The sequence below is a fragment of the Poecilia reticulata genome, chromosome 12 (assembly GCF_904066995.2).
Source record: "Poecilia reticulata chromosome 12, P_reticulata-male-v2, whole genome shotgun sequence".
NCBI classification, from domain to species: Eukaryota; Metazoa; Chordata; class Actinopteri; order Cyprinodontiformes; family Poeciliidae; genus Poecilia; species Poecilia reticulata.
Genome location: NC_088841.1, coordinates 18,929,303 through 18,952,416, shown reverse-complemented (window position 1 = coordinate 18,952,416; position 23,114 = coordinate 18,929,303). Strand labels below are relative to the sequence as shown.

The window sequence follows — 23,114 nt, the reverse complement described above, 5'->3', positions numbered from 1 at the left end:
AATAAATGGGAACATTAATAAATTAAAAAGTGAAACTCAGTAAGTTCACAAAACACAGTGGTGTACTTTAAAATCCTTTTCATATTAGCTTGAGGATTGTTATACAGCGAATGAAAACCAAAAATTAAGTTGCTATTAAAATTTGAGTTATATACATTCTCAGAAAAAAAAAAAAACTTTGAGAGAGATTAGCCAGCTCACTGAAAAGTATATGTACTATTTAGTAAATGTACTCAACATCTGGCCAGGGCTCCTTTTTCATGAATTACATCAGCCTGTGGTTTTGATGTTAAATCAAGGAAATAAACCAACTCTAATAAAGCATGCAGTATTTTCCTTTTAACTAAAACAAAAACACAACATCCTGAAGAAATTGTCCTTTCACTTTATTCATGACGAAGCTCCCCAAACAGTAAAGATTACATTACCAGCAGGGGTACAGAAGATAGTGCGTCTGTTATGGATATGAAAACATTAAAACTGCTTTTGCAACAGCAAGAGAGAGAATGTGGAAGAACAAGCAAAAAGCTTAATAGTCTTTGGGAATGTTCGGGTGGCCCATCGTCTCCCCAGAGTTGAATATACAATAACTTAATTGACGACATATAAAAGGCAACATAGAATTAGTCAAGGGAAAAACATAAAACGGAAACATCCTGGAATGTTAGAAAAAATATAAAAGAGACGAACGGAAATAAAATCGACGTGATGGTTATGATCAAAGGGCATTGTTTTCCCTAATCGGAATAAAGATTGTATGGAACAATAAAAAGTGACACATGCATCGGTTTTTTTCTGTCATCTGATTCGTCGAAGGACAGCACAGCAAGTGTAGTGACAGAACGTCTGCGGAGGAACTAATTAATTAATATTAGGAATGTATACTTAAGAGACAAAGACATCATTTAGGACACAACATGAAAAGGCAACAAAGTAAACACACAAAATGTCTGTTCAGATAAATTATCTCTCCAGTTTATCCTGCCGATTGCAACGCTAAAAAGGCGTCTTCAGTTCAGCCTCTTGAGCCAAAATCGCACGCAAACGTTTTGTAAAATATGCACTCAATTTCTGCCTTGCGCAGCAACGGGAATGACATCTTGAGTAAAATAAGGTAGTGGTGGGTTTGGATGTCAATTACATCAGAGTGACATGTTCTGTTTCTCACGACAGTCAGATCTATGCAGCACGTTCTGCGCTTAACGTGTCCCACTGACGTTACCGTGTTAAACATCAGGCTTACCAGTTCACACTTGCATGCACACAGCATGAAAAACAACTACTGTAGGATTTAAACCTTCAAAAATCAGTCAATCAAATTTAGAATAATCAAAATAATAATAATTAGGGGTGAGGGGAAACACGTGGTTAAGTAAAACAGTCACAATTAAAATGAATCAAGCAAGCAGAAAACGACATAAAGCCTTAAAAAAACCCAAACCACACAATAACTGTTAAAATAAAGCACAAAACAAAAACTGCAACATTTTTTTCAGTGTGAATTTTTTTTTCTTTCGTCTTCTAGAAAACTAGCTTATACAACTTCCTTCTCAACACTCCTTAACATGAAAACATATACAATTTATGAGGGTAAATGCAAAAGCAACTAAAACTACACTAAAACGAATAAGCAGAAGTCTCTAAAAAAGCACGGCTACACAGACTGCACACTTTTAGCAAACTCCTCTATTTATACAGTACGTCAACAGTGCAAAAACATCCAGCCCTTAAAATCAGCTTAAATGTTGACCTCCCCCCCTTCGACATTCAGCCTGATTTTAATGCTGCTTCTTTCCTGACACCCCTACATTCATATTTGACTAGACTCGCTGAACACCCACAACATTGAGAGATAAAATGCAAAAAAATAAAATAAAAAATCCCCGTGACAAAGTCTGGAAATCATTTGCAGAAAACACCTGCAATGAGTGTGAAAGCCTACGAGTGTCAGATGAACATAGGTGCAGCTCAAGAAATTTGAATGTTGCTAAAAAGTCCAGTCATTTCAGTAAATTAATTTGGTTAAACTCATATTTTCTACACATTCGTACAATGTGATATTGTCCAAGCATATATCTTAGTTAAGATAAACTTATTTATTTTGCTCACACAGACGGCGTGTGAGCAAAATAAGCAGATTATAAAGCTAGCGACTCACAGCGTCGAAGGAAGAAACTGTCATAGTCCATTTTGAATGACTGTTATTGATTAGCAAGCAAAATCACCTGACCTAAACTACACAGAGAAGGTGTGGAGTAAGATGAGACACGCAAGAGTCAATGACGCAAAACAGATAAAAGGCAAAAGTTGTTCAGCACACAGTCACTGGCATCCTCCACACGGTGAAGAAATCACAAAAAAACTTTTCTCAGAGTGCTGTAACCAAAGTTAGCTGGAAGGACAGTTTGACAAAACGGTAACAGCAACCTTTAAAAGAATGTAAAAAGCTTTAAGCGACAATCATCAAAATGAACAGAAATTAACTTTTTTCTTTTTTTTTTTAAACTGAATTGCTGAAATAAATGAACTTTTCAATGTTATTCTAATTTATTAAGGTGCACCTCTACAGCCCCGTTTATTGCAACATTTTTGCTAACAGGATTGCGATGGCAGATGTAGATGGATCAGATTCAGACCCGTCTGCATCTAAATCTACAGCGTTAGCCTGACCCGTTTTCTCTATGCCTACGCAAGCCACGATTTTCATGAACAGAATTTAAATACTTACTTCACAACCTCGTAGTGTGAAAAGCAGGTTGTGGCCTCATAATTTTAAGCGCATACTGAATGAGCAAATTCTTATTCATTCGTTGTTGTTTTTTTTTTAAATCAAAACAGCAGAGGCAGACACTGAATCTACTTCAAAAGTCTTTCGAAAGTAATTTGGTTGTGGTTTTGTATAATAATGCTTGTTCGTAGTTCTGCTGATTAAATTTCGCTATGCTTTATAAATGCGTACTTTCTGTCAATAAGCATGAAAGAATTAAAGATACTGAACAAACATGGGAGGAAATTAGAAATATAAGCCAAAAAAACAAACAAAAAACACACATTATGGGAACATTTAGCCACAGGGAGTCCTTATCAGAACGTGTCACCAGCTGTGCAGCTTCTACTGCATTAATCTTCTCATCCCGCTGCATCTAGCATGAATCCTAAAAAGCTTTTTTCTTATGCTAGATAAGCACAACATGAAGGAATGTGACTACTTGGCAAAAACCGCTCCTTCTTATTAGACCAACAGTAACTAGGTGCAAATCTTTTTCTTGGCATTTCCATCTTCAGCAGCAGAGTCCTCCCTATGTCCATTACTGGGCCAACCTCCAGAGTTGAGATGTTTCTGTCACAGTCCAACCCTGAAAACCGAAAGATCTTCCATGCGCGGAACCCTCCGGTGTCTGAGTAAACTTTGTGGTTTTCTTGCGAAAACGAAAGCGTTTCTATGTGAAACCATGAAATGTGGGTGGAGATTTGGTGTCAGAGTGCAAATGGAGGGTTGTACGGCTTCACAAGTCAAACACAGAGACCCGACTGCAGAGCTGTGAGGCGGCGTTCAATGCACTCCTTGCCTGCAGAAACAGGGTCAAAGAAAGACAGAGAATATTTAGCGCAGCGTATACAAAAGCCTCCAGTTCTCTAAGCTGAACCCCCACACCCCCTCCCCCAAGAACAACAAATACTACAAATGTTGAGCAGCTGAAAGAGATTCTCACATTTGCTAACACTAAGGATGTCATCCTGTTCAGTGAGGAGCAGAGACAGGCCCTCCATTAGCAGGAGAGCCTTGTGGTAACGCAGGATCGATGCTTCCCCCTGGTGGAACATCTCATCCAGCGCAGCAGCCTGAACCTAACATCACAAACAGGGAGACATTAATGGTCTGTTCTATTCATTTAAAAATAGTGAAAAACATTTATTTATTTATTTTTTACAAATAAATGACTGAGACATGTAATGGGTTTTTGTTACCCTAATTTACACTTGTAGAATTACTTTTGGCTGACATTTACCCCTTTTTTATTTACAAAATAACTCAAAATCTCTCTGGCGAGAGTTTGTAAACACAAACTTTCAAGTCCTGCCTCAGACTTTTAGTCTAATTTACTCTCAACTCTAGTCAGCTTTCTCATCGCTGCTGCACCGCTACATTTCTCAGTAGAAACGGTGTGCGGTTACGTTGTGTTGCCACATACGGTGTTTTACATGATTAGTTTGGGTTTCTGTGAGAGCCGTAAAACAAAGAGCCATGTGAAACGGTTTTTCTCTGCCCTTCCTTTTAGCCTACCATCTGCACTGTGTGGCTAAAGAGCAGACGCTCAGCTGTGACGGAGCTGATTTGGTCCATTAGACGATGCTTCCTGGAGAAGAAGTGTTCCAGATGAGTGCTGAGCGAGCGGCAAGATGCCACGCTGGACTTGTACAGCTCATTCAGCCGCCTCACCACTGCGAATACAGAGATTGGAAGAAAAGAGGTTTCTGCTTTTGGGTGGCTCACAAAGGAAAAGAGATCTTATAGACTTTTTGTGACATGAAGAGCCTCCTACCTTGTTTGACAGTAGCGGAGGGGTAGAGTTTGCCCTGTTTAACTCGCTCCATGGCCGTGTGTAAGGCAGTAGACAATAGTTCGGCGGTTTTAAGGTAGAGCACCAACTGCTCTGCGTGACTGAGGAGAGAAGCACAAAAACACGTCCCTTAAGTAAAACTTAAGTGTTGTAAAACTGACAGGGGAAAAAAAAAAATCACTACTTCCTGGGACTGAATCCTGAACTAAAAGGGTGTGCATCCACACATGTTAGACACAAAACTTTCACCTTTAGCTCACTCTACTAAGTATTTAAATGAATTCTAGGCACCTACGGGTCAATTTCCTTTATAGATAATATTTTAAAAAATTGTATTGCTTAAAATTTCAATCAAGATATGATTTTTCTGACTTTTCCCCCTTTTTTACGATACACAATATCCCCAAAACTGTACAAGTATGAAATGGCAAAGAAGCAAAATATCAAGCAACTTCACTTCTCAGTGAAGTAATAAAATATACACACTGCCAGATTATAATAACTAAATATCTGACACCAATTTCAAACACCGTGTCACCGTTCTTCTATTACTATAGCCACATCAGAGACATAAGCAAAAAACAAACTAAGTAGCTGTTTTAACACACGGCTTTTGGGTGGTTTTATTTGTCTAAATGGAGCAAAACTGAATCATCAACAAACAGTGACATTGACCTTACCTCCACTCTCGGCTCAGCGAGCTTATCTGATCTGCCACCAGGCTCTGCTGCTGAAGGACAGCGGGGTGAGAGCCGTCTCCCTGTCCCCCCGCTGTGACTGCCCCGCGAGTGCTAGCCACCTCCATCAGACAGAGGACAAACTCCAAAGTGAAACGCAGGCGCTGCACCGTGTCTGTGTGCTCTTGCTGAACTCCCAACGAAAGCAGAAAAAGAGGGAAGGGGTGGTAATTTAGAGACAATTTATATCATGTGTCAACAGAACGTGATGTTACAGACTCTGCTTTGCTGGAAAGAAAATATCGATCCTCATTTTTATAGGTAAATGTATCCTAAAATAAGCTCCAGTCCTAAAAAATGTCAACAATCTGACAGTTTGTGGGGAAACTAGTTCTTCACCTCCATCAGCGTCTCCTCAGGCAGCTCGGGGGCCTCGAAGGTCACAGCGCCACCCATGTTAGCAGTGATAGAATCAGTGAAACTGTAGCGAGGGCTGGGCGAGGCCTCAAAGCCTTCGGGAAAGGTGCCTGTTGGGGGGTAGCGACTGGTCAACGAGCCTGCAGGACTGCCTGAACTGAAGGAGCCTGCATGAGTCAGAAAAAAAAGGAAGACATTTTCTTTCAATTCACCTACTGTGAAATTAATAAAAAATTATATTTTAAGCAATTACAATGCATAAGGCTTCCGAGGAAATTGCTGTTGATTACTAAACCATATATCAGTTTTAAATAGGATTTTTTTTTATATCTATCCAGATATGTGAAATTAGATCTTAGCGAACAAAGAATGTTTCACCTCTATTTTTTTTTTTTTTTTAATATTGAACTTATTCAGACATTTTTATTGTGTTACCTGAACATTTCCTGTGTCTGGAGGTCTGAGGTGGGGTGCTGCCACTTGGCGGAGAGCCAACAGTGAAAACCACCTGCGCGGGGCTGCAAGAACCAGGTGCAAAGCCGCCACCAGGAGGAGCTAATGAGCAGAAAAACATTGGCTCTCTTTATTTTGTTTAATTCACGTTAGAGAAAAAACAAATATACAAGACAGTTAGAAAAAAAAACAATGGCAGTGTTGATAAAACAGTTCCCTCACAGTTTTACTAGCATTCTTCTGAAAATTATAAAAAAGTTCAAACTCATGGCTTCAAAATAGAGAAAGAAATCTGCTGATGTCTGGAACCATTTAATTCTCAGCTTTTAAAATGCTGAAGACGCAGCCTGAATTCACCTTGAACTGGCATAGCAGAAAGAATAAGAAGAAAAAATTTTAATAAAATCAACATTTTAATCCATCCTCTGTAAGATACATGCAGACCTGTTATGTCTATGGCTTTTTCTGAGGCCAGGTTCTCCGCGCTGCCTCGTTCTCCTGCATGTCCTGCTCCAAACGCAGCCATCAGCAGCATGTCAGACAGACGGCCGGCACTCTGTGACCTGAAGCAAGCAGACGAGAAACAGCTTTGCTTTCATAAATCTTCCCATCCACTTCCCATCAATTCTCTTCATCTGTTTACTTTATGTTTGTCCATATCCATCTACTCTGAAAAGGTTAAACACTACTCTGACCTTTTTCCATTCCAGAAAAAAAAAAGACAAATCACTTCAACTGCAGTTTTACAAATGATAATTAATTTCGATCTAGAACTAACAAGTTAGAAGCAGTTAATAGATAACGATGGATGTCCTGTTCATGACTAGTTTTATACTTAAAGAGAAGATTCCTGTGTCTAAACAACTCGTTTGTGATTGAAAAGATAAACAGTGAATGAATGAACCTGACCTTCCAAAGCTCCTGCCGTCGTCGCTCACTCTGTGGATGCAGTAGGCTTGGTGGGTGGACGGCGCCGGCGCTTGTTGCCCCAGGTCTCTGAGCTCTCCCGGGGCGGTCCTGCTGCCGGGCGAACCAACAACCAAACCCTTCTGAGTCAGGAATGTCACGAGGTTTGGAGAACTTGGCGGCTTTGGGAATTCAAAAGGAGGGATAGCCTGAGAAGGCGGACAAGTAAGGAAACATAAAATTTATTTTTGCCCTGTGCATGTGGAGTAAATTCACAGAGACGGTCATCTCACCCTGGACGGGGATCCCAGGATGGTCGGTAGAGGGTTACGCTGCATCAGCTCGCTGAGTCTGGGGGAAGAGTGGAGCGGCCGGAGGGTCATCAGCCCGGTTGAAGGGACAGCGACCGGGTCTGAATGCTGCTTCTTGATTTTCTGTCTGCTGCCGCCAGTCGCGCAGTCCGACAGACAGGGGGCACTGTGGAGCCGTGTGCCGAGCCCCGGTGCCTGTGGCTGCTGCTGCCGAGACGTCTGCCTCGACTCAACGTGCTGCGGGCCTGGAGAGCGAAAAGCAACTTTGACCCTTTGCAATGTTTGGAATTGTTTTTATTTATGTAGATTAAAAAAAATAAAAAAAATAGGTAAGTTCAATCTACAGATTTATCAATTCAAATAATTCCTTATCTGCATGTCAGAATGCAACAAAAGGTTCAAAGGAAACCCCAAGAGCAAACTTTTTTTTAAAATCATTCATAAAAACCCTAAATGTATTTAAAAGAGAAATGCTTGAAATCTACTCATTACATGAAAAAAAAAGAGGTTTATATAACATGCAGCTTCCTTTAGTACCTTGAGGAGAAATCTGGAATGTTCTGGTCCCTCCCAGTGAAAGCCTACGGGAGGAGGGGACCGCTCCCTGCCACGGGGCCAAAGGTCCTGCTCTAGCGTGGCCCACCAGGCTCCCACTGCTGCCGCGTCGCCCCGCTGTCGACAACCTGACAAAAAAAAAAAAAAGCAGTATATTACTCAAGTTTAGCTGAGAAACTCTAAAAAAAAAAAAACTTCATCATTAGTTTCAGAATTTTATATGTGCAATTGTTTGGTTGTGGGATTGTGTGCTGGTCTGGATACAGACCGTGGTGAGCCGTCCTGCTTGGTAGACTGAAGGTTCAGCTCCATACGATGGTAGTTCTGGACCTGAGTGGGGACTGGGATAGGCAATGAGTGAACATGGTTTCCACAGCTACCACAATAATTACTGCCAGGAAACTCGGTGGGCCTGGAAACAGCAGAAAGAAGGACAGAGCATGAGGAGGGGATGTTCAGAGCACAAACAGCAGACAGTTATGTTTTCATGACAGCTTTTTTTGGGAAAGCCCAGCATCATCTAGAAGATGTGGCATTCTGTTATTCATGGTTAAAGCTTTCAGAGGTTACTAATGGGTTTAAAACCAAAACTCTTGAAATCCTTATAAAAGGTCATCGCCAGGCTAAAGCCAAGTAACTAGGCAGGGAATATTATCTTTCAGCTAAAAGCTCCTAGAGGCGCAAAATGGAAGATATCGCCTCAGGTTGTGGAAAATGCTTTTCTCTGTTTGAGAAGGATGAATTACAGGCCTGTTGTAAACACATCAAACAGCTGTGAAGATTTCTGAAGACGAGATTGGGCTGAAAGCGTCCAATCTTAACACCTGAAGGATTACGGTAAACTTCAATGAATCAATTTTACCATCTTTAGTTTAAATGCTGAATGAAAGTAAATCATAATGTTGAACAGCTTAAGGATTTCAACGTGGACTGCAAAGATAAGCTTATGTTTTAGTACTGGCATCTGCTTCACCTTCAGTAAAATAAAAACAATATTTGAGTTAATTTGAAAATTAGAGGTTTCAGTTTTTAAAGGAGGATAAAGTCAGGATGTGGGTGGGAGGTAAAAAAAAGAAAAAGCCGTGGGTTTTTCAAACTGCAGAGAGAAAAAAATAAAGCGATGAAACGGTTATGTTTCAAGTCTTATGCACAAGCTTCTTTTGGTAGTTTTAATATCTGCAGTTTATTTGAATAGTCAGCTTCAGTAACAGAAAGTGAGATCGGATGCCAAAACCTCTGATGGACAGGGATGTTTTTAATCACTAGATTTATTTTCTCTTCTATCACAACAAAGGATTCTTCAAACTCTGTAAAGAAAGTGTAGATCCAGAAGCTGATCTTTAAAAATCAGTTTCTGTATGTTTATGGGCTCAAGACATGAAATAGGAAATGATTTTTTAAAAAGTGCTAACTCACATTGGATAACGTCACACACAGTGCCTTGAAAAAGTATTTGCATCCATTGAACTTTTTTTACGTCACCTTACAACTACTGATTCCAATGTATCTTATTGGATTTTATGAGACAGACCAACACAAAGTAATGCAGAATTGTAAATTGGAAGGAAAATGACAGGTGGTTTTTGAATAGCGGTGACCAATAAAAACATGAACAAATACCCTGGAAGCCACTTCTTGGTAAAATTGCTTTAGCATGCCTTTTAGGGTATGTCTCAACCAGCGTTGCAAAACGTTCTTTGCAAAACAGCTCAAACTCGGTCAGCGTTTGTGAAAAGCAATTTTCAGGTCTCGCCAAAATTTCTAAATACGACTGAGGTCTGGACTTTGACTGGGTCATTCTAACACATTTTCACTTTAAAATGTCAGTATCATTTTGTGCTTAACTTTCATTTTACAGCTAAATCTCAACATTTTAACTCAGACGTTTTACCTGACAAGACTTGGAGAGTCACTGTAAGAAGGAGAGTGTGGTGGTGTTTTCGCTTGGTTACACAGACCAGCTGAAGCCAAAAGAGAGCTAAGAAAGATTTTTAAAAAAAGAAAGAAAAAGATGGAAGAGAACATCAGATCATGAAAAACTGTACTTCCTTTGATTATTTTTTTAAATAACTGTAAATGTTCTGGGATGAAAAAAACATTTATTTTCCATGATAAATAAAGTCAGTGCCTCTCACCCACTGTTCATCAAACTGTCCTGCAGCACTTTACTCTCACAAGTCAGTTCACCTGCTGGAAAGTCAATCAACACACAGCAATGAAAAAAAAGCTTTCCCAATAATTACAACAATATATTTAATAACTTTTACAGTTTCATCTGATGTTATTTACACATATCCTCACTTGTAAAATGAGCCGGCACCATGACAAAATCATCTGTGTCGCAAGAGGAGGAGTTCTTGCTGCTGCCGCCTGCTCCAGACGAGTCCTTCAGGAGAAAACCTGCAGCCTCCTGCGTTGGAGAGGCCAGAACTTTGGCACGCAGATGCTGAGTCTCAGCTAAAGACTGCTGCAGAAGGAAGCAGACACAAAAGAACCAGAAGAAGAGTATGAGCATAAAGTGTAAAACACATACCATTTGGGAAAGGTTGAACAGCCACAGACTATGTACAGACTCATAAATTGCATGCAAACAAACAGAAGCAGAGGAATAAGAGGAAAAAGTGAGTACAAACCGGTGGTGAGGCAAGGTGAGAAGTGGAGGAGCTGCTACAAGAGCTGGCTGATGCCGAACTGGGCAAACAGGTCATGGTCACTGTAGGGACGGCTGTGATACAACGCAAAACAATTGTTGAAATGAGTCACATAAATAAAAGGGGAAAAAAAACAACAACTTTGGTTGTGAGCAGTAATCATAATCACTTTTTAATCAAACCTTTGGTTTAAAAGAAATAAAAATATGCCAGATCACACCCAACCAAGCTTTAAAAAGAGTAATATTTACTTTTACTTACACTTTTTAACGGATGAGCTTGCATCCAAGAAAGGATGGGCAAAAAACTCATCTGAAGAAAGAGAATAAAATAAAGAATAAGTACTGAGCAATGCAGAAAAAGCTGAGCAGAATTCAAAGTAATAAACAGAAACAGTTTAGAAAATGTTTACACTCGTTTAATCAGGTTTCATATATATGGACCAGTTTTATCTGACTCTTTTTATGAGAGAGCATTTTGAAAGGGTTAAAACTGCTGATTGTCACCGACCAAAGTCCATACGATCCTTGTGGTTGCGTTGCAGCAGACCGAGCAGCAGGTTCCTCAGATGGCTAGAAGTCTCTCTGGGGATGCTGCAAATATATAAAACATTAAAATCTAAAGAGGGATTTTTCTAATAGCCTTGTTTGCTCTCAATGTTCTACCTTAAATAATCATTAACAAAAAAAAATCTCAAAAACTATGAACATGGCTGTCAGTGTTAGCTTTTATGAGACACAGTAAACAGCTGGCATGTCTGACCTACTTGTTTTGTAACATTTTAGTTTGCAATCCAAGTCTAAATTCAAGCAAAAGTAAGGCAGCCAATGGAAAAACAATTATTAGCAACAAACCAAGGAACTTCACATTCATTATTCTTGTTAACCACAAAACACTGTTGTGCTAACATTTCGTTGTTCAGTTTAAAAGGTGCAGCTCTTACTTGGGACTCAGATTCTTGTTTTTCTCATAGAACAGCCGGAGGTCCTGGGGACTGCTGGCCTAGGGGCGATGATGCAAAATATGCAAATATCAATGGCATGTCGACACAGAGCTACTGAATAGCACAAGGGAAGTTTATTATTGAGCACTTCTGTCTGTTACGACTCATCCTTCCTTTGTGTTTCTAACACAGCACACTTAGATACGAACAGAACAGACATGCTTCACGTTTACTTGCTGCTGGGCCAGTTCAGATGAGAAAGATAAAGCCCATGCTGTAAATAAGTCTCAGTTATAAAGTTTTTTTATTCCTTGTACATGATCAGTAAACAGTATTACTTTTGATTCAGTACATACAGTGATAGACCTAAATAAAGGTCACACACTAATATTTCATGGAACGCTTTAGGCTTTGACTACATTCGCTGTAGCACTGTTTCGATATGCTTCAGCAATGTCACAAGATCTATTTCTGTCTAGTGTTGCATACATTTTTTATCAAGATCTCGCATTGGTGATGGGAGAGTCCAACCACTGTGCAAAACTGTCTCCAGAACATCCCAAAGACATTCAATGGGGTTAAGGTCTGAACTCCATATGTGAAAAACGATGCGTCATGCTCCCTGAACTCCTCTTTCGCAAGTTGAGACAGATTAATCCTGGCATTGCCGTCTTGGAATATGGCCGTGCCATCAGGGAAGGAAAAATCCATTGATGGAATAACCTGGTCATGCAGTGTTTTCAGCTGACCTCATTCTTTGGGTACATAATGTTGCAGAGCCTAGGAGACTCCAGGGATGATGGATGCATCACTTCATCTGCCTCTCTTCTCACCCTGATCCGCTCATCACTTTGTCAGAGGGTAAATCTGGTCTCATAAGACCACATGACCTTGCTCCAGAGTCCAATCTTCATACTCCACCGCACACTGAAATCTTTGTTTTCTCCAGATAGTCTCCTTGATTGCGTTTCCTTCACGTTGTGCATGTGGAAATGCTCTTGCTTTCACTATTAAACATTACCCTGAGTTCTGTTGTTGCCAGATATCAAGGTCATTTAGGATTTTTTTTACGACCACATTTCTTCGTCAAAGACGATGGCTGCCCTCCATCCTTCCAGTTTTTAATGATGCATCGGACAGTTTTAAACCCAATATTAGTAGGTAGTAGCAATATTCTTATACGTTTTCTCTGCTTGATGCCAATAATTTGACCCTTCCTGAACAGGCCAAGATCGATCTTATGGGTGTTTAAGAAATGAGAAGATACTCATTCTGTCAGCTGGGGAAAATACTTGTTACCAGATAACAGAAGATATTTGTCCATTCAGTAATTATCCAGTAGGAAACGTATTAGAGTAACTAATGCAGTGTAACTTGTGAGCTTTAGTCCTGTCTTGTTTTAAGTATTTAATAACAGAAATGCTGCTGGGATAATTTCTTGTTTGTTTCCAATTTTGTTTTTTCAGTGTGTTTTCAGAGGCACAGAAAAAAAAATATCAGCATAAATAACAATAACAGTCTATTATCTTATTTAGTAAATAACCTCTTAGGGACTTGTAACCAGGATAATTTTTCTATATTAGATTCAGTTTATTTATTTTATTTTCCATTTTGTTAGATTTAAAGATTTAATTAGAAATAAAAACCCTCCTTTCTTTAATTTATTTTTTACAAACTAAATCAAGCGAGAACAACATTGTTCTCGCGCGGTTTTAACGTCACGTGACGGTTGCACGTCAGCGTCCCAAATTGACAGCTACTGTTTATATGGCTGCAAATCGGCGTCCTAGCTAGGAGACGCTGTCGGACTCTGATGTGGAGTCGCGTGATCATTCATCCGAACGTTGTAGCGATCACGGTTTGTCAAGAGGGAACTGGCCAGGTGTGTTGCAGACTCCCATTCAAGCAGTCTGCTTCAGGATTCAGGAAAAATCACGGATTGTCTGGGTATCATGACGACCAGACTGGCGAGCTAACCAATTAGCGGATCACAGAAATACATCAAACTTCCTATCATCAAGAAACTTCTTCCGAATTGGTTGGAGATTCAGCCATAAAATCTTCATTCTGGACTGACTCCCTCCAGAAAGAATTGGATTATTTTCTTTCATCATCAGCAAGAGACTGCTGACTTCCTTGGTTTAAGGAACCCTTCTGGACTTTAAATGGTGGACTAACTTGTGTATATATTGTAAATATTAATACAATTCACCAATTTTGCACCATCTAGTTGTCTCTGTGTTTTACAATTTGCCACTTCCTCCAGCAGACGACCCTAGTTTTAAGAATCACTTGGATTGACTCTAACTTGGATTATTTCTTTTAATAATCCTAATAGTCCTAGAATGTAACACAGGTTACAGACTGGAAGGACTGGATAGTGAAGTTTGTATTTCCTTCTTGGTAAGCTTAGAAGAATGATGCCTGAAGGTTTCCTCCACAGGGAGGAGGAGGTGTGATACTCCACACCACAGACTGTGCTGCTATCCTACTTTAAAAGATAACATTTAAGCACTTTGAGAAGCTTTTCAGATTTCAATCAACATAGTAAGAAATGTAGAAGTTCCTTCATTGAACAATCATATTGATCTGAATAATACAAAATACAAAACAGTTTGTATCATCATATCATTTGCCACACATTAAGCTTGAAGGTTTTTCTGTCTCTCATGGCATTCTTCACTAACATATGAAGTGTGTTTTTACCTGAAAAGGAGCTTTACCAGTCAGACACTGAAATACGATGGTTCCTATACTCCACAAGTCAGCCTTGGCATCATAGTTCTGGGACATAATAACTTCAGGAGCCTGTTGGGGAAATAAAACGTGAGATTTAACAATATACAATTCTGCTCACAGGAATACTTGTAGGCGAGTGCAGTAAATACAAATGAGTCAAAGGAAGACTCATTCATTGATGTTGACATTACCATGTACATGGGAGAGCCACAGAGTGTAGCTGCCATCATGTTGCTCTGAAGGTATCTGGCAAAGCCAAAGTCCGCTACAAAGAGACGGGAAAAAGATGAGAGGAAGGACAAGTGAACATCCGATGCACAAAAGAGAAAAGCTGCACATTGCTTCAAATTACGTTTGGATCCCCAATGGAACTTCAAAGTGAAACAAAATTTATTGAGAGAGTGTAGAATAAACTTATTCTAGGAGATTATCCAACTTTAAAGACTTGGAACTTATCTCCAAAGACAGCCAGTCAAAAGTATCAGATAACAAATTATGTACATAACTAGAGAGATGAGAGTACAGATATGCAGAATTTATAAAAATGTCATCATAAATATTAGATTATTATTAGATCATTTTAAAGATGATTCATGGTAATAAATACCAGAAACAGAGAACTGGAAACACACCAGAGTAATTTTATCACCAACAAAATTACCTTCAGCGACCCAAAAAGCATGAAAGTGATTCAGGTTATCACTATAAATGTTCAATTCTAAATTTCCCAGTTGCACCGACTTTCATCAGATACAGAATGAGCCACAACACTGCTAATCACAGGTGTGGGGATAAGACTCAAAATTACAGCTGGGGAGCGGGGGGAATTTTCTACCAACAATTTTTATTCTAATCTTACAGGAACACACAACGGATTTCTCAGGGCTGTAAAAGGAAAGAGCGGATCATGGAAGTTTTCAAACTGTGTTTGTTTCAGGTGAGATACTGCGAAACATGCCAAGCAGTCATTTACATAATTAGAAGGGTAAATGGTGACTGGGAAATGACTTTTATAAATATATAAAATGTACTATGGATAATACCAATACACTGTTTGGCACTTATGTTTCACAAGACCAAAGTTTTTAGAAAGACAATGTCTTTCCCTACAGAAAGTTGTGAAAAACTCTTCCTTTGCGTTGAGGAAGTGTGTGTAATCCATAAGAAGAACAGAAAAATCAAACACAAGTATGAACACAATAAATAAATACATTTTAAACTGAATTGGACCTCAATATAAAAATAATAATTCTAAAAAGTTGTTATCAAGCTTGTTAACATGTATCATTTTATTCCCTGTTATAAGGCACGCCATAAAATGTATTTGGTTCAACCCCAACTTGTTTTTATTCTCACATGTAACCCAGTTTGTTGTGAAAACAAATATCTAGGTTACATAAAAACACTGATAAAAGGATTTCATAAGAGATTGGGAGTGTTGCCAATTAACACCGAGCAAACAGAAGAAAGCTGTAACCATTTTTAAAGAACACATCTAGTTGGCATGAAGGAAATAACCTTGATAATAATGCATGACGTACTCTGACACAGATAGGAGATCAAGGAAGAGAAAAGTCATAACATTTCCAGTAAACACATTTAGACCGAAATTTCTGACACTTTTCCATCAGTTAAAAACTGTTTTAATAGTGAAGAGGCTTTCACAATAGTAATAGATCTTGTCACAGACCTTTTTCCCTCTTTCTTGGTTGTTTATTTATTAGGTTTTAATGCCATTCATTTTTAGGATATGCTCTAAACAGTCAAAATGAAAACAGAGAGCCAACAATGAGGAAACTCATTATAAGAAACTTACCGATCTTGATGCAGGTGTTGTTGGAGTGAGACTTTCGGCCCGGTGGGTAGGAGAGCAGAATGTTCTGGGGTTTGAGGTCCCGATGGATTATTCCTTTGGTCTGTAGGACTTTCATGGCCCCTGCAATTTGTTGCAGGAAAACCCGAATAGTGTCCTCGCTCAGTGTGCCTTTGGCTGCAGAGACCAACCGGAAAACAAAAGGTGTTTGTTGACGTAAATAATTGCTTTCCGTTTTCCCATTAGAAGCAGATTTTTAATGTAAAATCTGCTTCTTTACCCAAGACCATTAAAAGAGCTTCTCCCAGCTCATGTGACGAGCAGCGACTTCAGCATGCATTAGGTTGCATTAACTTTCAGCCGGGTAATAAACTCCTCCTTCAATCAACAATATTTAAAATGTGTCATGTTTTGCCTGTTTTCTTGCAAATCTTCTTGTTTTTCATATGATTTTTTTCTAGATTTTTATATGAAATAGCTCTAATATCAGTGGGGAATAAAACAAGATGATCAAACTTATATTTTCCCATATTCTCCATTTATCCTGACCTGGAAAATACCTAGATCTAATTCCGTATACTTTTCCTGACGGCAGAGAAACCATGTTCCAAGAAGCAGGTTAAAAAACTCTGGATTTGAATACAAATACACATTGGTATTTTATTGATGTGACCTATTCACGTTTCATGGAAGATGCAGTCATTTCCACTAAGAAAACACTAATTTCCATTGAAATACATTGGCTGCTAATCGAACAGTAGATCCGTTTTTATACTTACAGTGTAAGTAGTCAGCAAGATCTCCACCATTGCAATACTGAGATCAAAAAGAAAAGGAATTGTTGAGAATTATCTTAAAACTACGACTTTCTCAAGATTTCAGAGAGAGGCTAATGGAGTGGAGACAACAGAAGGGATTCTCCATAAATGTGTTCACACATTCACACCTAGTATTAAAATAAATTTAATGAGGTGTGGCAAGTGAGGCTCTAATTACACTTTTCTTCACTAAGATAGAAACATAGGAATTAAGTACTAAAAGTAATCTGCATAAAAAGCATCCATAATTTATTTTTAACTGGACTAGAACATGTGGAGCACCAAAAAGTATACAAATTACTAAACTGAGCGATGGGGGACTTAGCATGAAAAACATTCAAGTTTGAGCTTCATTTGAGAAGGCTTTGCAAACTGGCCCAGCAGTTGCAAAAGCAACCGATCATTTTTGGACTGGAAACCATTTAACCCCCACTCCAGGCCTGAGGGGTCAGCTCAGGCCTGGAGTGGCTCCTCCCCTTAGATTATTGAGACAATGCAGTTCTAAGCAAACAAAGCAACGTGTCGTAGCAAAGCTTACCTCCATTACCAGGTACACTGAGCTGGCAGTTTCCTAAAGAGGGAACAGATAAGAGCCGTACACAAACACATTTCAGTCAAACAGTAACGAGAAAACAGCCTGCAAGAGAACAAACTGAGCTAATATCTACAGAGGATAAGACAAAGCTTATGACAACCATGAAATCTTTGCTAATTCAATCTTTGGTAGAAGCTGAATCAACTCTTTGCACAATTTAATAAAAAACAATAAAAAAAAAACTGAGAAAATAAGAACTGTAGACTACTCCTAGTTAATATTTTAATGATATTAGATAAGCTACCAAATTTGATATACATTTGAATTTTGAATTTAATTTTGTCCCAAAGAAAAGGGAAAAATGATCAACACTTGTTTGTTTTAGCCAACAGGATAAAAACACTTGAAATGGGGACTTTAATATTCACGTCAACAAGTTAAATTAACTAGTTTATATTTTAAAAAACAAAGAAATATAAGATGATATGGTTGTTCAGAGAGATTGAAAGCTCTCAAAATGTTTTTTTTTTTTAGTCTGTCACAATCTTTTCGAAACAGTTTGGAGGAAAACATAAACAAAAAAAAAATCCAACAACATACTTCAGCTAACTTCAAAACACCCTCTTATCACATAGCAACAGATGACAGCCATCTCTCACTCTGACCCCGATTCAGTATCTGTTTGAATGCAGCGGTCAAAGGGCAGACTGTTTTCTGCAGCTCAGCTGAGTCAGGGCTTCTAACGCTGGCTGCTTGTGGCTTCACTGAGAAAAAGGACAGCAAACAGGTTCTGGCAGAGAGCCGGCAGAGAGCCAGAGGTCAGAGGCTTTCTCAAAGAACTGAGGCAGATAAAGGTGGATAAAATGTTTGCTCTTCTTGCTAACGGTTTCACAACAAAAGGAGCTCGCATTCAGCATGATGTCAAACCATTTCGTCACTTTGCAGAGTTCTCAATAAATATTTTCTTGTCAAGAAGAAAATCACTCAACAGGACCAAATGGCCTGTTGGACCAAATGGCGATCAAACAACTACTACAACTGACATTTATCAGTTTAACCACATCCACTCCGCTTACTAGTGTGGAGAATATTTTACTCCTTTGCAATTCTGATTATTATAGTTTAACACCGAAAGTCAAACAAACTTAAAATTAGCTGGTTGATTTAGTTGGGCTATCTGCTGAGGTAACTAGTCTTCAGTTAGTTTCTTAAAAAGATTCGGTGCTGGTAGTTCATCCACCGTAATTTTCAAACATCTTTACCCTGAAAAGAGTGATTGTGGCACTCCTTTAGACCTAACCCATACGCCCCAGTCCGCTTTCCCACCCGCCCAACCGTGAAGCCTGTGTGAAATTACTTCTACCATCTTTACCGGCCCACTTGGATTTGCTAGGCACTTTATCTATTAGGAACTACAAGAACACAAAACAACATTAATATTCAGATAAGAAATGATTTTGCTTTGTGCTTCCTGTCCTTCCGGTAAACAGTGCTCAAATCTGCTCGAAATCGCCCCGTAAGACACTGTAGGAAAAACTGTAAATCTAAGTAGAGCACTGTAATTCAACCGACCTAGAAATAGTTTAAAAAGGGACTGTGAGATCTAACCAGCTTGAGGTCACAGATGTGGAGATGTATGTCAAAGCCTCAAACTTCCAGCCAATTAGTTGCCAATGTTTTCATGCAACAGTAAAAAAAAAAAATCTGTTTTTTTTCTTGCAAGCAACGGAAATGTGAAGTATTTCAAAGAAATGACATTTAAAATTATTTAAGATTTTTAGCTGGCTTTCATCTTTCTTTTGCAGGACAGTCTAAAAAGCAGATTCAATACGAAAGCCTGGACTTTGCTGGAGAGCAGTGCTTCGTTTGGTGTCACTTTCTTTGTGACCTTCCGAGATGTGGATCAATGGACAGATTAATCCCCAGCTAAGAACATCAACAGAAACCTGTAATCTTAGAGGCCTGGCTTGGACGGTCCTATGAAGGAACAGCTCCTGTCGCTCTCAGCCACCCGCTGTCAGTGAGGAGTGCAGCTCAGTTGCGCTTGGCACAAATGTGACAACTTTTTTAAAGAGATATTTTTTTTTGCTATTTTACCAGGCTACTGGTGATGACCTAGCAAAGCAGTTGCATACTTCACAACAACAACACCAGGCTACAGTTTCATCAACAGCACTGTAGCTCAGTTCATTTGAACCAGTCATGCAAAAGCCAGCAGGTCCTGCTGGGCTATCTATAGAAAAATAGAGTTTAGAGAACAAAAGGTATTCTCAGAGGTGGAACCAACAACTGCCAACAAGGCAATTAAACATCCAAAATCAGAAATCACATGCACAACACAGTACAGTTTTAAATTATTTGCAAATTAAGGATTTAAAAAATGCAACTCTTAAACATCTGAACTCATTTAAGAGATTAAAGATAAAAAAAAAAAGAAAAAAAAAAAAACACAGCAATGCTTCACCGCAAAGTAAAAAGAGTCCTCCAACAAACAGTGAACTGTTGTCTCATTAACATAGCTTAGGCTAGTATGATGTAAAGTAGCGCTGTGTTTTTCACCCAGCTGGTGGGGTGTTAATTATGGACTAAAAATCAAAAGGAACACCTGCTGAGATCAGATAACATTTTGTGAGAAGACGTGAGGGACGTGATATAACAGCGATCCAGGAGGTGTTGCAGCAGGCCGCTTCAGATTGGTAACTAGGCTACAGGCAACAGCATCAATGTCACTAAGGACTCAGGTTTGTCCCCTAACAACGCATCAGCTGCCCTGACAGTAAGTTAACAGATCAATATGTATAGCTACCCGATTGTCTGGATGTAAATACTGCAGAGAATGCCAAAACGCATGATTTATGGGTAAAATTTGCACTACAGATCCCAGAGAGCTTCTTAACAATGAAGACTGACAGGATCGGGTTTTGTGACTGCGTGCAAAATGTAAACACAGGAAGTGATGACTGTGCTCAAAGGGACACAAAGTCAGGGTGTAAACTGACACTAAGATCTGTTTTCTACTGAAGAATGAGGGTCAGACAGAAGATAGCCAAAACTTTTTGAAGCAAAGAAATGAAGAAAATCTTCTTTTACAGAGTAAAAATGCAAATAAACATATGTAGTAAAAGAGAACGGGGGAAGGCAAATATTAAACATATATGCAAGAATGTATCTTCATTTTCCAATTGCAGACCAAGGGAAATGCGACAAGAAAGAATGTGATGGTATTTCTAACTAAATAGAAATACCAAACTGTATTTGGCATTGTAGCCCTAATTAAATACATACATACCTGAAAGTCCAGTAATGCAACAATGTTCTCATGTTTCAGTTCCTGTAGAAATGTCAGAAAATAAATATTGGCTTTAGGTTGAAGCCTTGACTATTCACAGATACACAGTGCCATAAAGTATGACATTTTTGTCATATTGCAACATCCAACTTTAAAGTATTTTATTGGGATTTTATGTAACAGATCAAACACATAAATTGGGAATAACTGTAAAATGGAAATAAATTGATGAATACTTTGCCAAATTTAGCACATCTGACTATCAGCTTTGCACATGCCAGACATTTTTACCCACATTTGTTCCTTCCAAAATAGCTTAGCCTCGTGAGATTAGACAGACAGTGTTTGTGATCAAGTCTTGCCACAAAGTCCTTGAATTTCGGTCTGGACATTGACTGGACCATTTTAATACACAGACTATGCTTTAATCTACACCTTCCACTGTAGGCCTGGCAATACATTTACACTCCTAGAAGGTTATCCTATAGGTTTGCTCTGTATTTAGATCTATTCATCTTCTCCCTTCAACTCTGAGCAGTCCCCCAAAAAATTTATCTCCACAGAATGATGCTACCACCACCATGTTGCAAAATATGGCAATGCTGGTTATTTATTGCAAAAAAAAAAACAAACATGTCAATTTATTCAATTGTGGATTGTTGATCAATTTGGTATTTCTATGTTTCCACATGCAGCAATCCCAATAACTCTGGCTCACCTTCAATATTTTGATCTCCTTCCCCAGCAGCGTCTGAGATTTGGCCAAGTTCTTCTTGTTTATGCATTTCACTGCCACCTCCCAGTCGAGTTTCTAGAAGGAAATATATTTCACAGAAGATCACCTTCTGGGTGGAGGGAACAACTGCAGTGCAAAGTTGTCTGATATTCTCAAGAAATTGTGCAGATTTTTTTGTATTTTCATTCGATATATCCTGCAAAATAAATTTGCCAACATTATGCATTCAACTTAAGTTACATGGAAATGAAAGATTTAAAACTAAAACAGATATGTGTTTAGACATGTCCAGCGTTTGCACATAGGAACATGAAATGTAGCATGCATTACTTGGTTTAGTTACATTATGTTATTTCATTTAGCCTCCTTCAGGTTTATTTGACCCAACAGATTGTTTATATTACTGAAATAAACTGGTTAAGTAAATGAAGCCATAATAATTAATATGCATTTGTGTACAGTACGTGTTTCAACATGTCTATCACTGGCCTTAGTAGAGCTTCATAGGAAACAATACGAGTCTACTGGCCTATATTTGAATTTGCAAAGTCGACGTGCAACATCTGCACATTTCTATGGCGACAAAAACGGAAAAGGCCACAAAGCAATCATGTATGCCTTCTTTAAACATTTAGCAAGAATTGCGAAGATTAGTTAAGCATTTTATGCGATAGCTTGGTGGTTTTCAGGGAATATCCTGTCTTTTAGACCAGGCCTCTTAAGGCCGTACAATAATAACAAACGTCCCAAATGACCGGAAAATGAGAATAATCCCTCAAGAATGCGTCAAAAGCATTTGGAAATCCTATATTAGTCATTCATAATTGTTACATCGTAAGTGTAAAAGGAAAATCACCTCTCGATGTCTGCCTTTGAAAACGACAGCAAATGCGCCATGTCCTATCAGGTCCTTCCGACTGAACTCAAATTTCCCCACCGTCTCCATATCGAAAGTCCGAATTTCTCCAACTAAGACCTGGGCCAATAACCAGGGGGCCTCAGGTCACCCTTCTCGTTGGATAGTCTTTCCTCCTCAGTCAAGTGGGGGCTGCTGCAGGAACGTTTACCCCCTCTTTCGCTTGCCATGGATTGGCTTCCCAACAGCAAATTGTCCTCTTCTCTCATGTTCGCACGGTTCCCTGTTGGAGTTTAACTCCTAGCAGAGCTGTACGTTTAATTCCATCACTGGCAAAGCGACTAACACGAAGTTAGCTAACTTGACAAACTGGAAGCCGACGACGACTGTAGCCCTTTTACAGCTGTCTTTGGCGTGCCACCTTAAGAAGCAGCTTGCTGCGTTTTGTTTATATACAGGAGGTCCAGACTTCTGTCGCCTGAGACTTCCACCCGGCGAAAAGACGACAAACTGAGCTTAAAACAGGTTGACAACATTTAAAGTCCAGTGAGTGCGATACATTTTTTTTAAAAATCCTCTCAATACGTTTCAAAATAGCAGTTGACTTCGCCGAAAGTCACAGCATCGACGCTCACAACAAAGCAGAATCTGCTTTCGATGGCAAATGCGCATGCGCATCTCAATTACAGCTGTAGGTTTGACGTCACTCGTTTTTCTTCAGCAGCCATAAAACGAAAACCGCAGATCGAAGTGAATAATACAATCAACTTAGGAAAGTTGTTATTACAACACAGATGTTTCAGATAAAATAGTTTAAGTCAAAATGTATTGAATTTACAAGAAAGTAAACAAC

General features: G+C 39.0%; 1 protein-coding gene across 2 annotated transcripts; it reads right to left on the bottom strand.

Annotated features, from left to right (window-relative positions):
* Positions 1-365: 365 nt before the first annotated feature.
* On the bottom strand, positions 366-22,940 carry ulk1b (unc-51 like autophagy activating kinase 1). Of its 2 annotated transcripts, none has more exons than XM_017307954.2 (27): positions 22,262-22,940; positions 21,388-21,480; positions 20,670-20,711; positions 17,384-17,416; positions 16,807-16,843; positions 16,031-16,204; positions 14,406-14,479; positions 14,182-14,283; positions 11,476-11,534; positions 11,043-11,125; positions 10,794-10,844; positions 10,515-10,606; positions 10,183-10,348; positions 10,017-10,071; positions 9,773-9,859; positions 8,150-8,293; positions 7,864-8,009; positions 7,309-7,571; positions 7,019-7,197; positions 6,554-6,672; positions 6,092-6,211; positions 5,639-5,823; positions 5,243-5,427; positions 4,545-4,663; positions 4,286-4,443; positions 3,714-3,849; positions 366-3,569 (listed from the first exon to the last, which is right to left on the bottom strand). In XM_017307954.2, the coding sequence occupies exons 1-27, from the start codon at positions 22,349-22,351 to the stop codon at positions 3,514-3,516; spliced, it is 3,048 nt and encodes a 1,015-aa protein (XP_017163443.2). In that variant the 5' UTR covers positions 22,352-22,940; the 3' UTR covers positions 366-3,513. The 2 variants fall into 2 exon arrangements, with proteins under 2 accessions (XP_017163443.2, XP_008422140.2); XM_008423918.3 differs by having other exon boundaries at positions 7,019-7,224; positions 22,262-22,939.
* Positions 22,941-23,114: the final 174 nt, after the last annotated feature.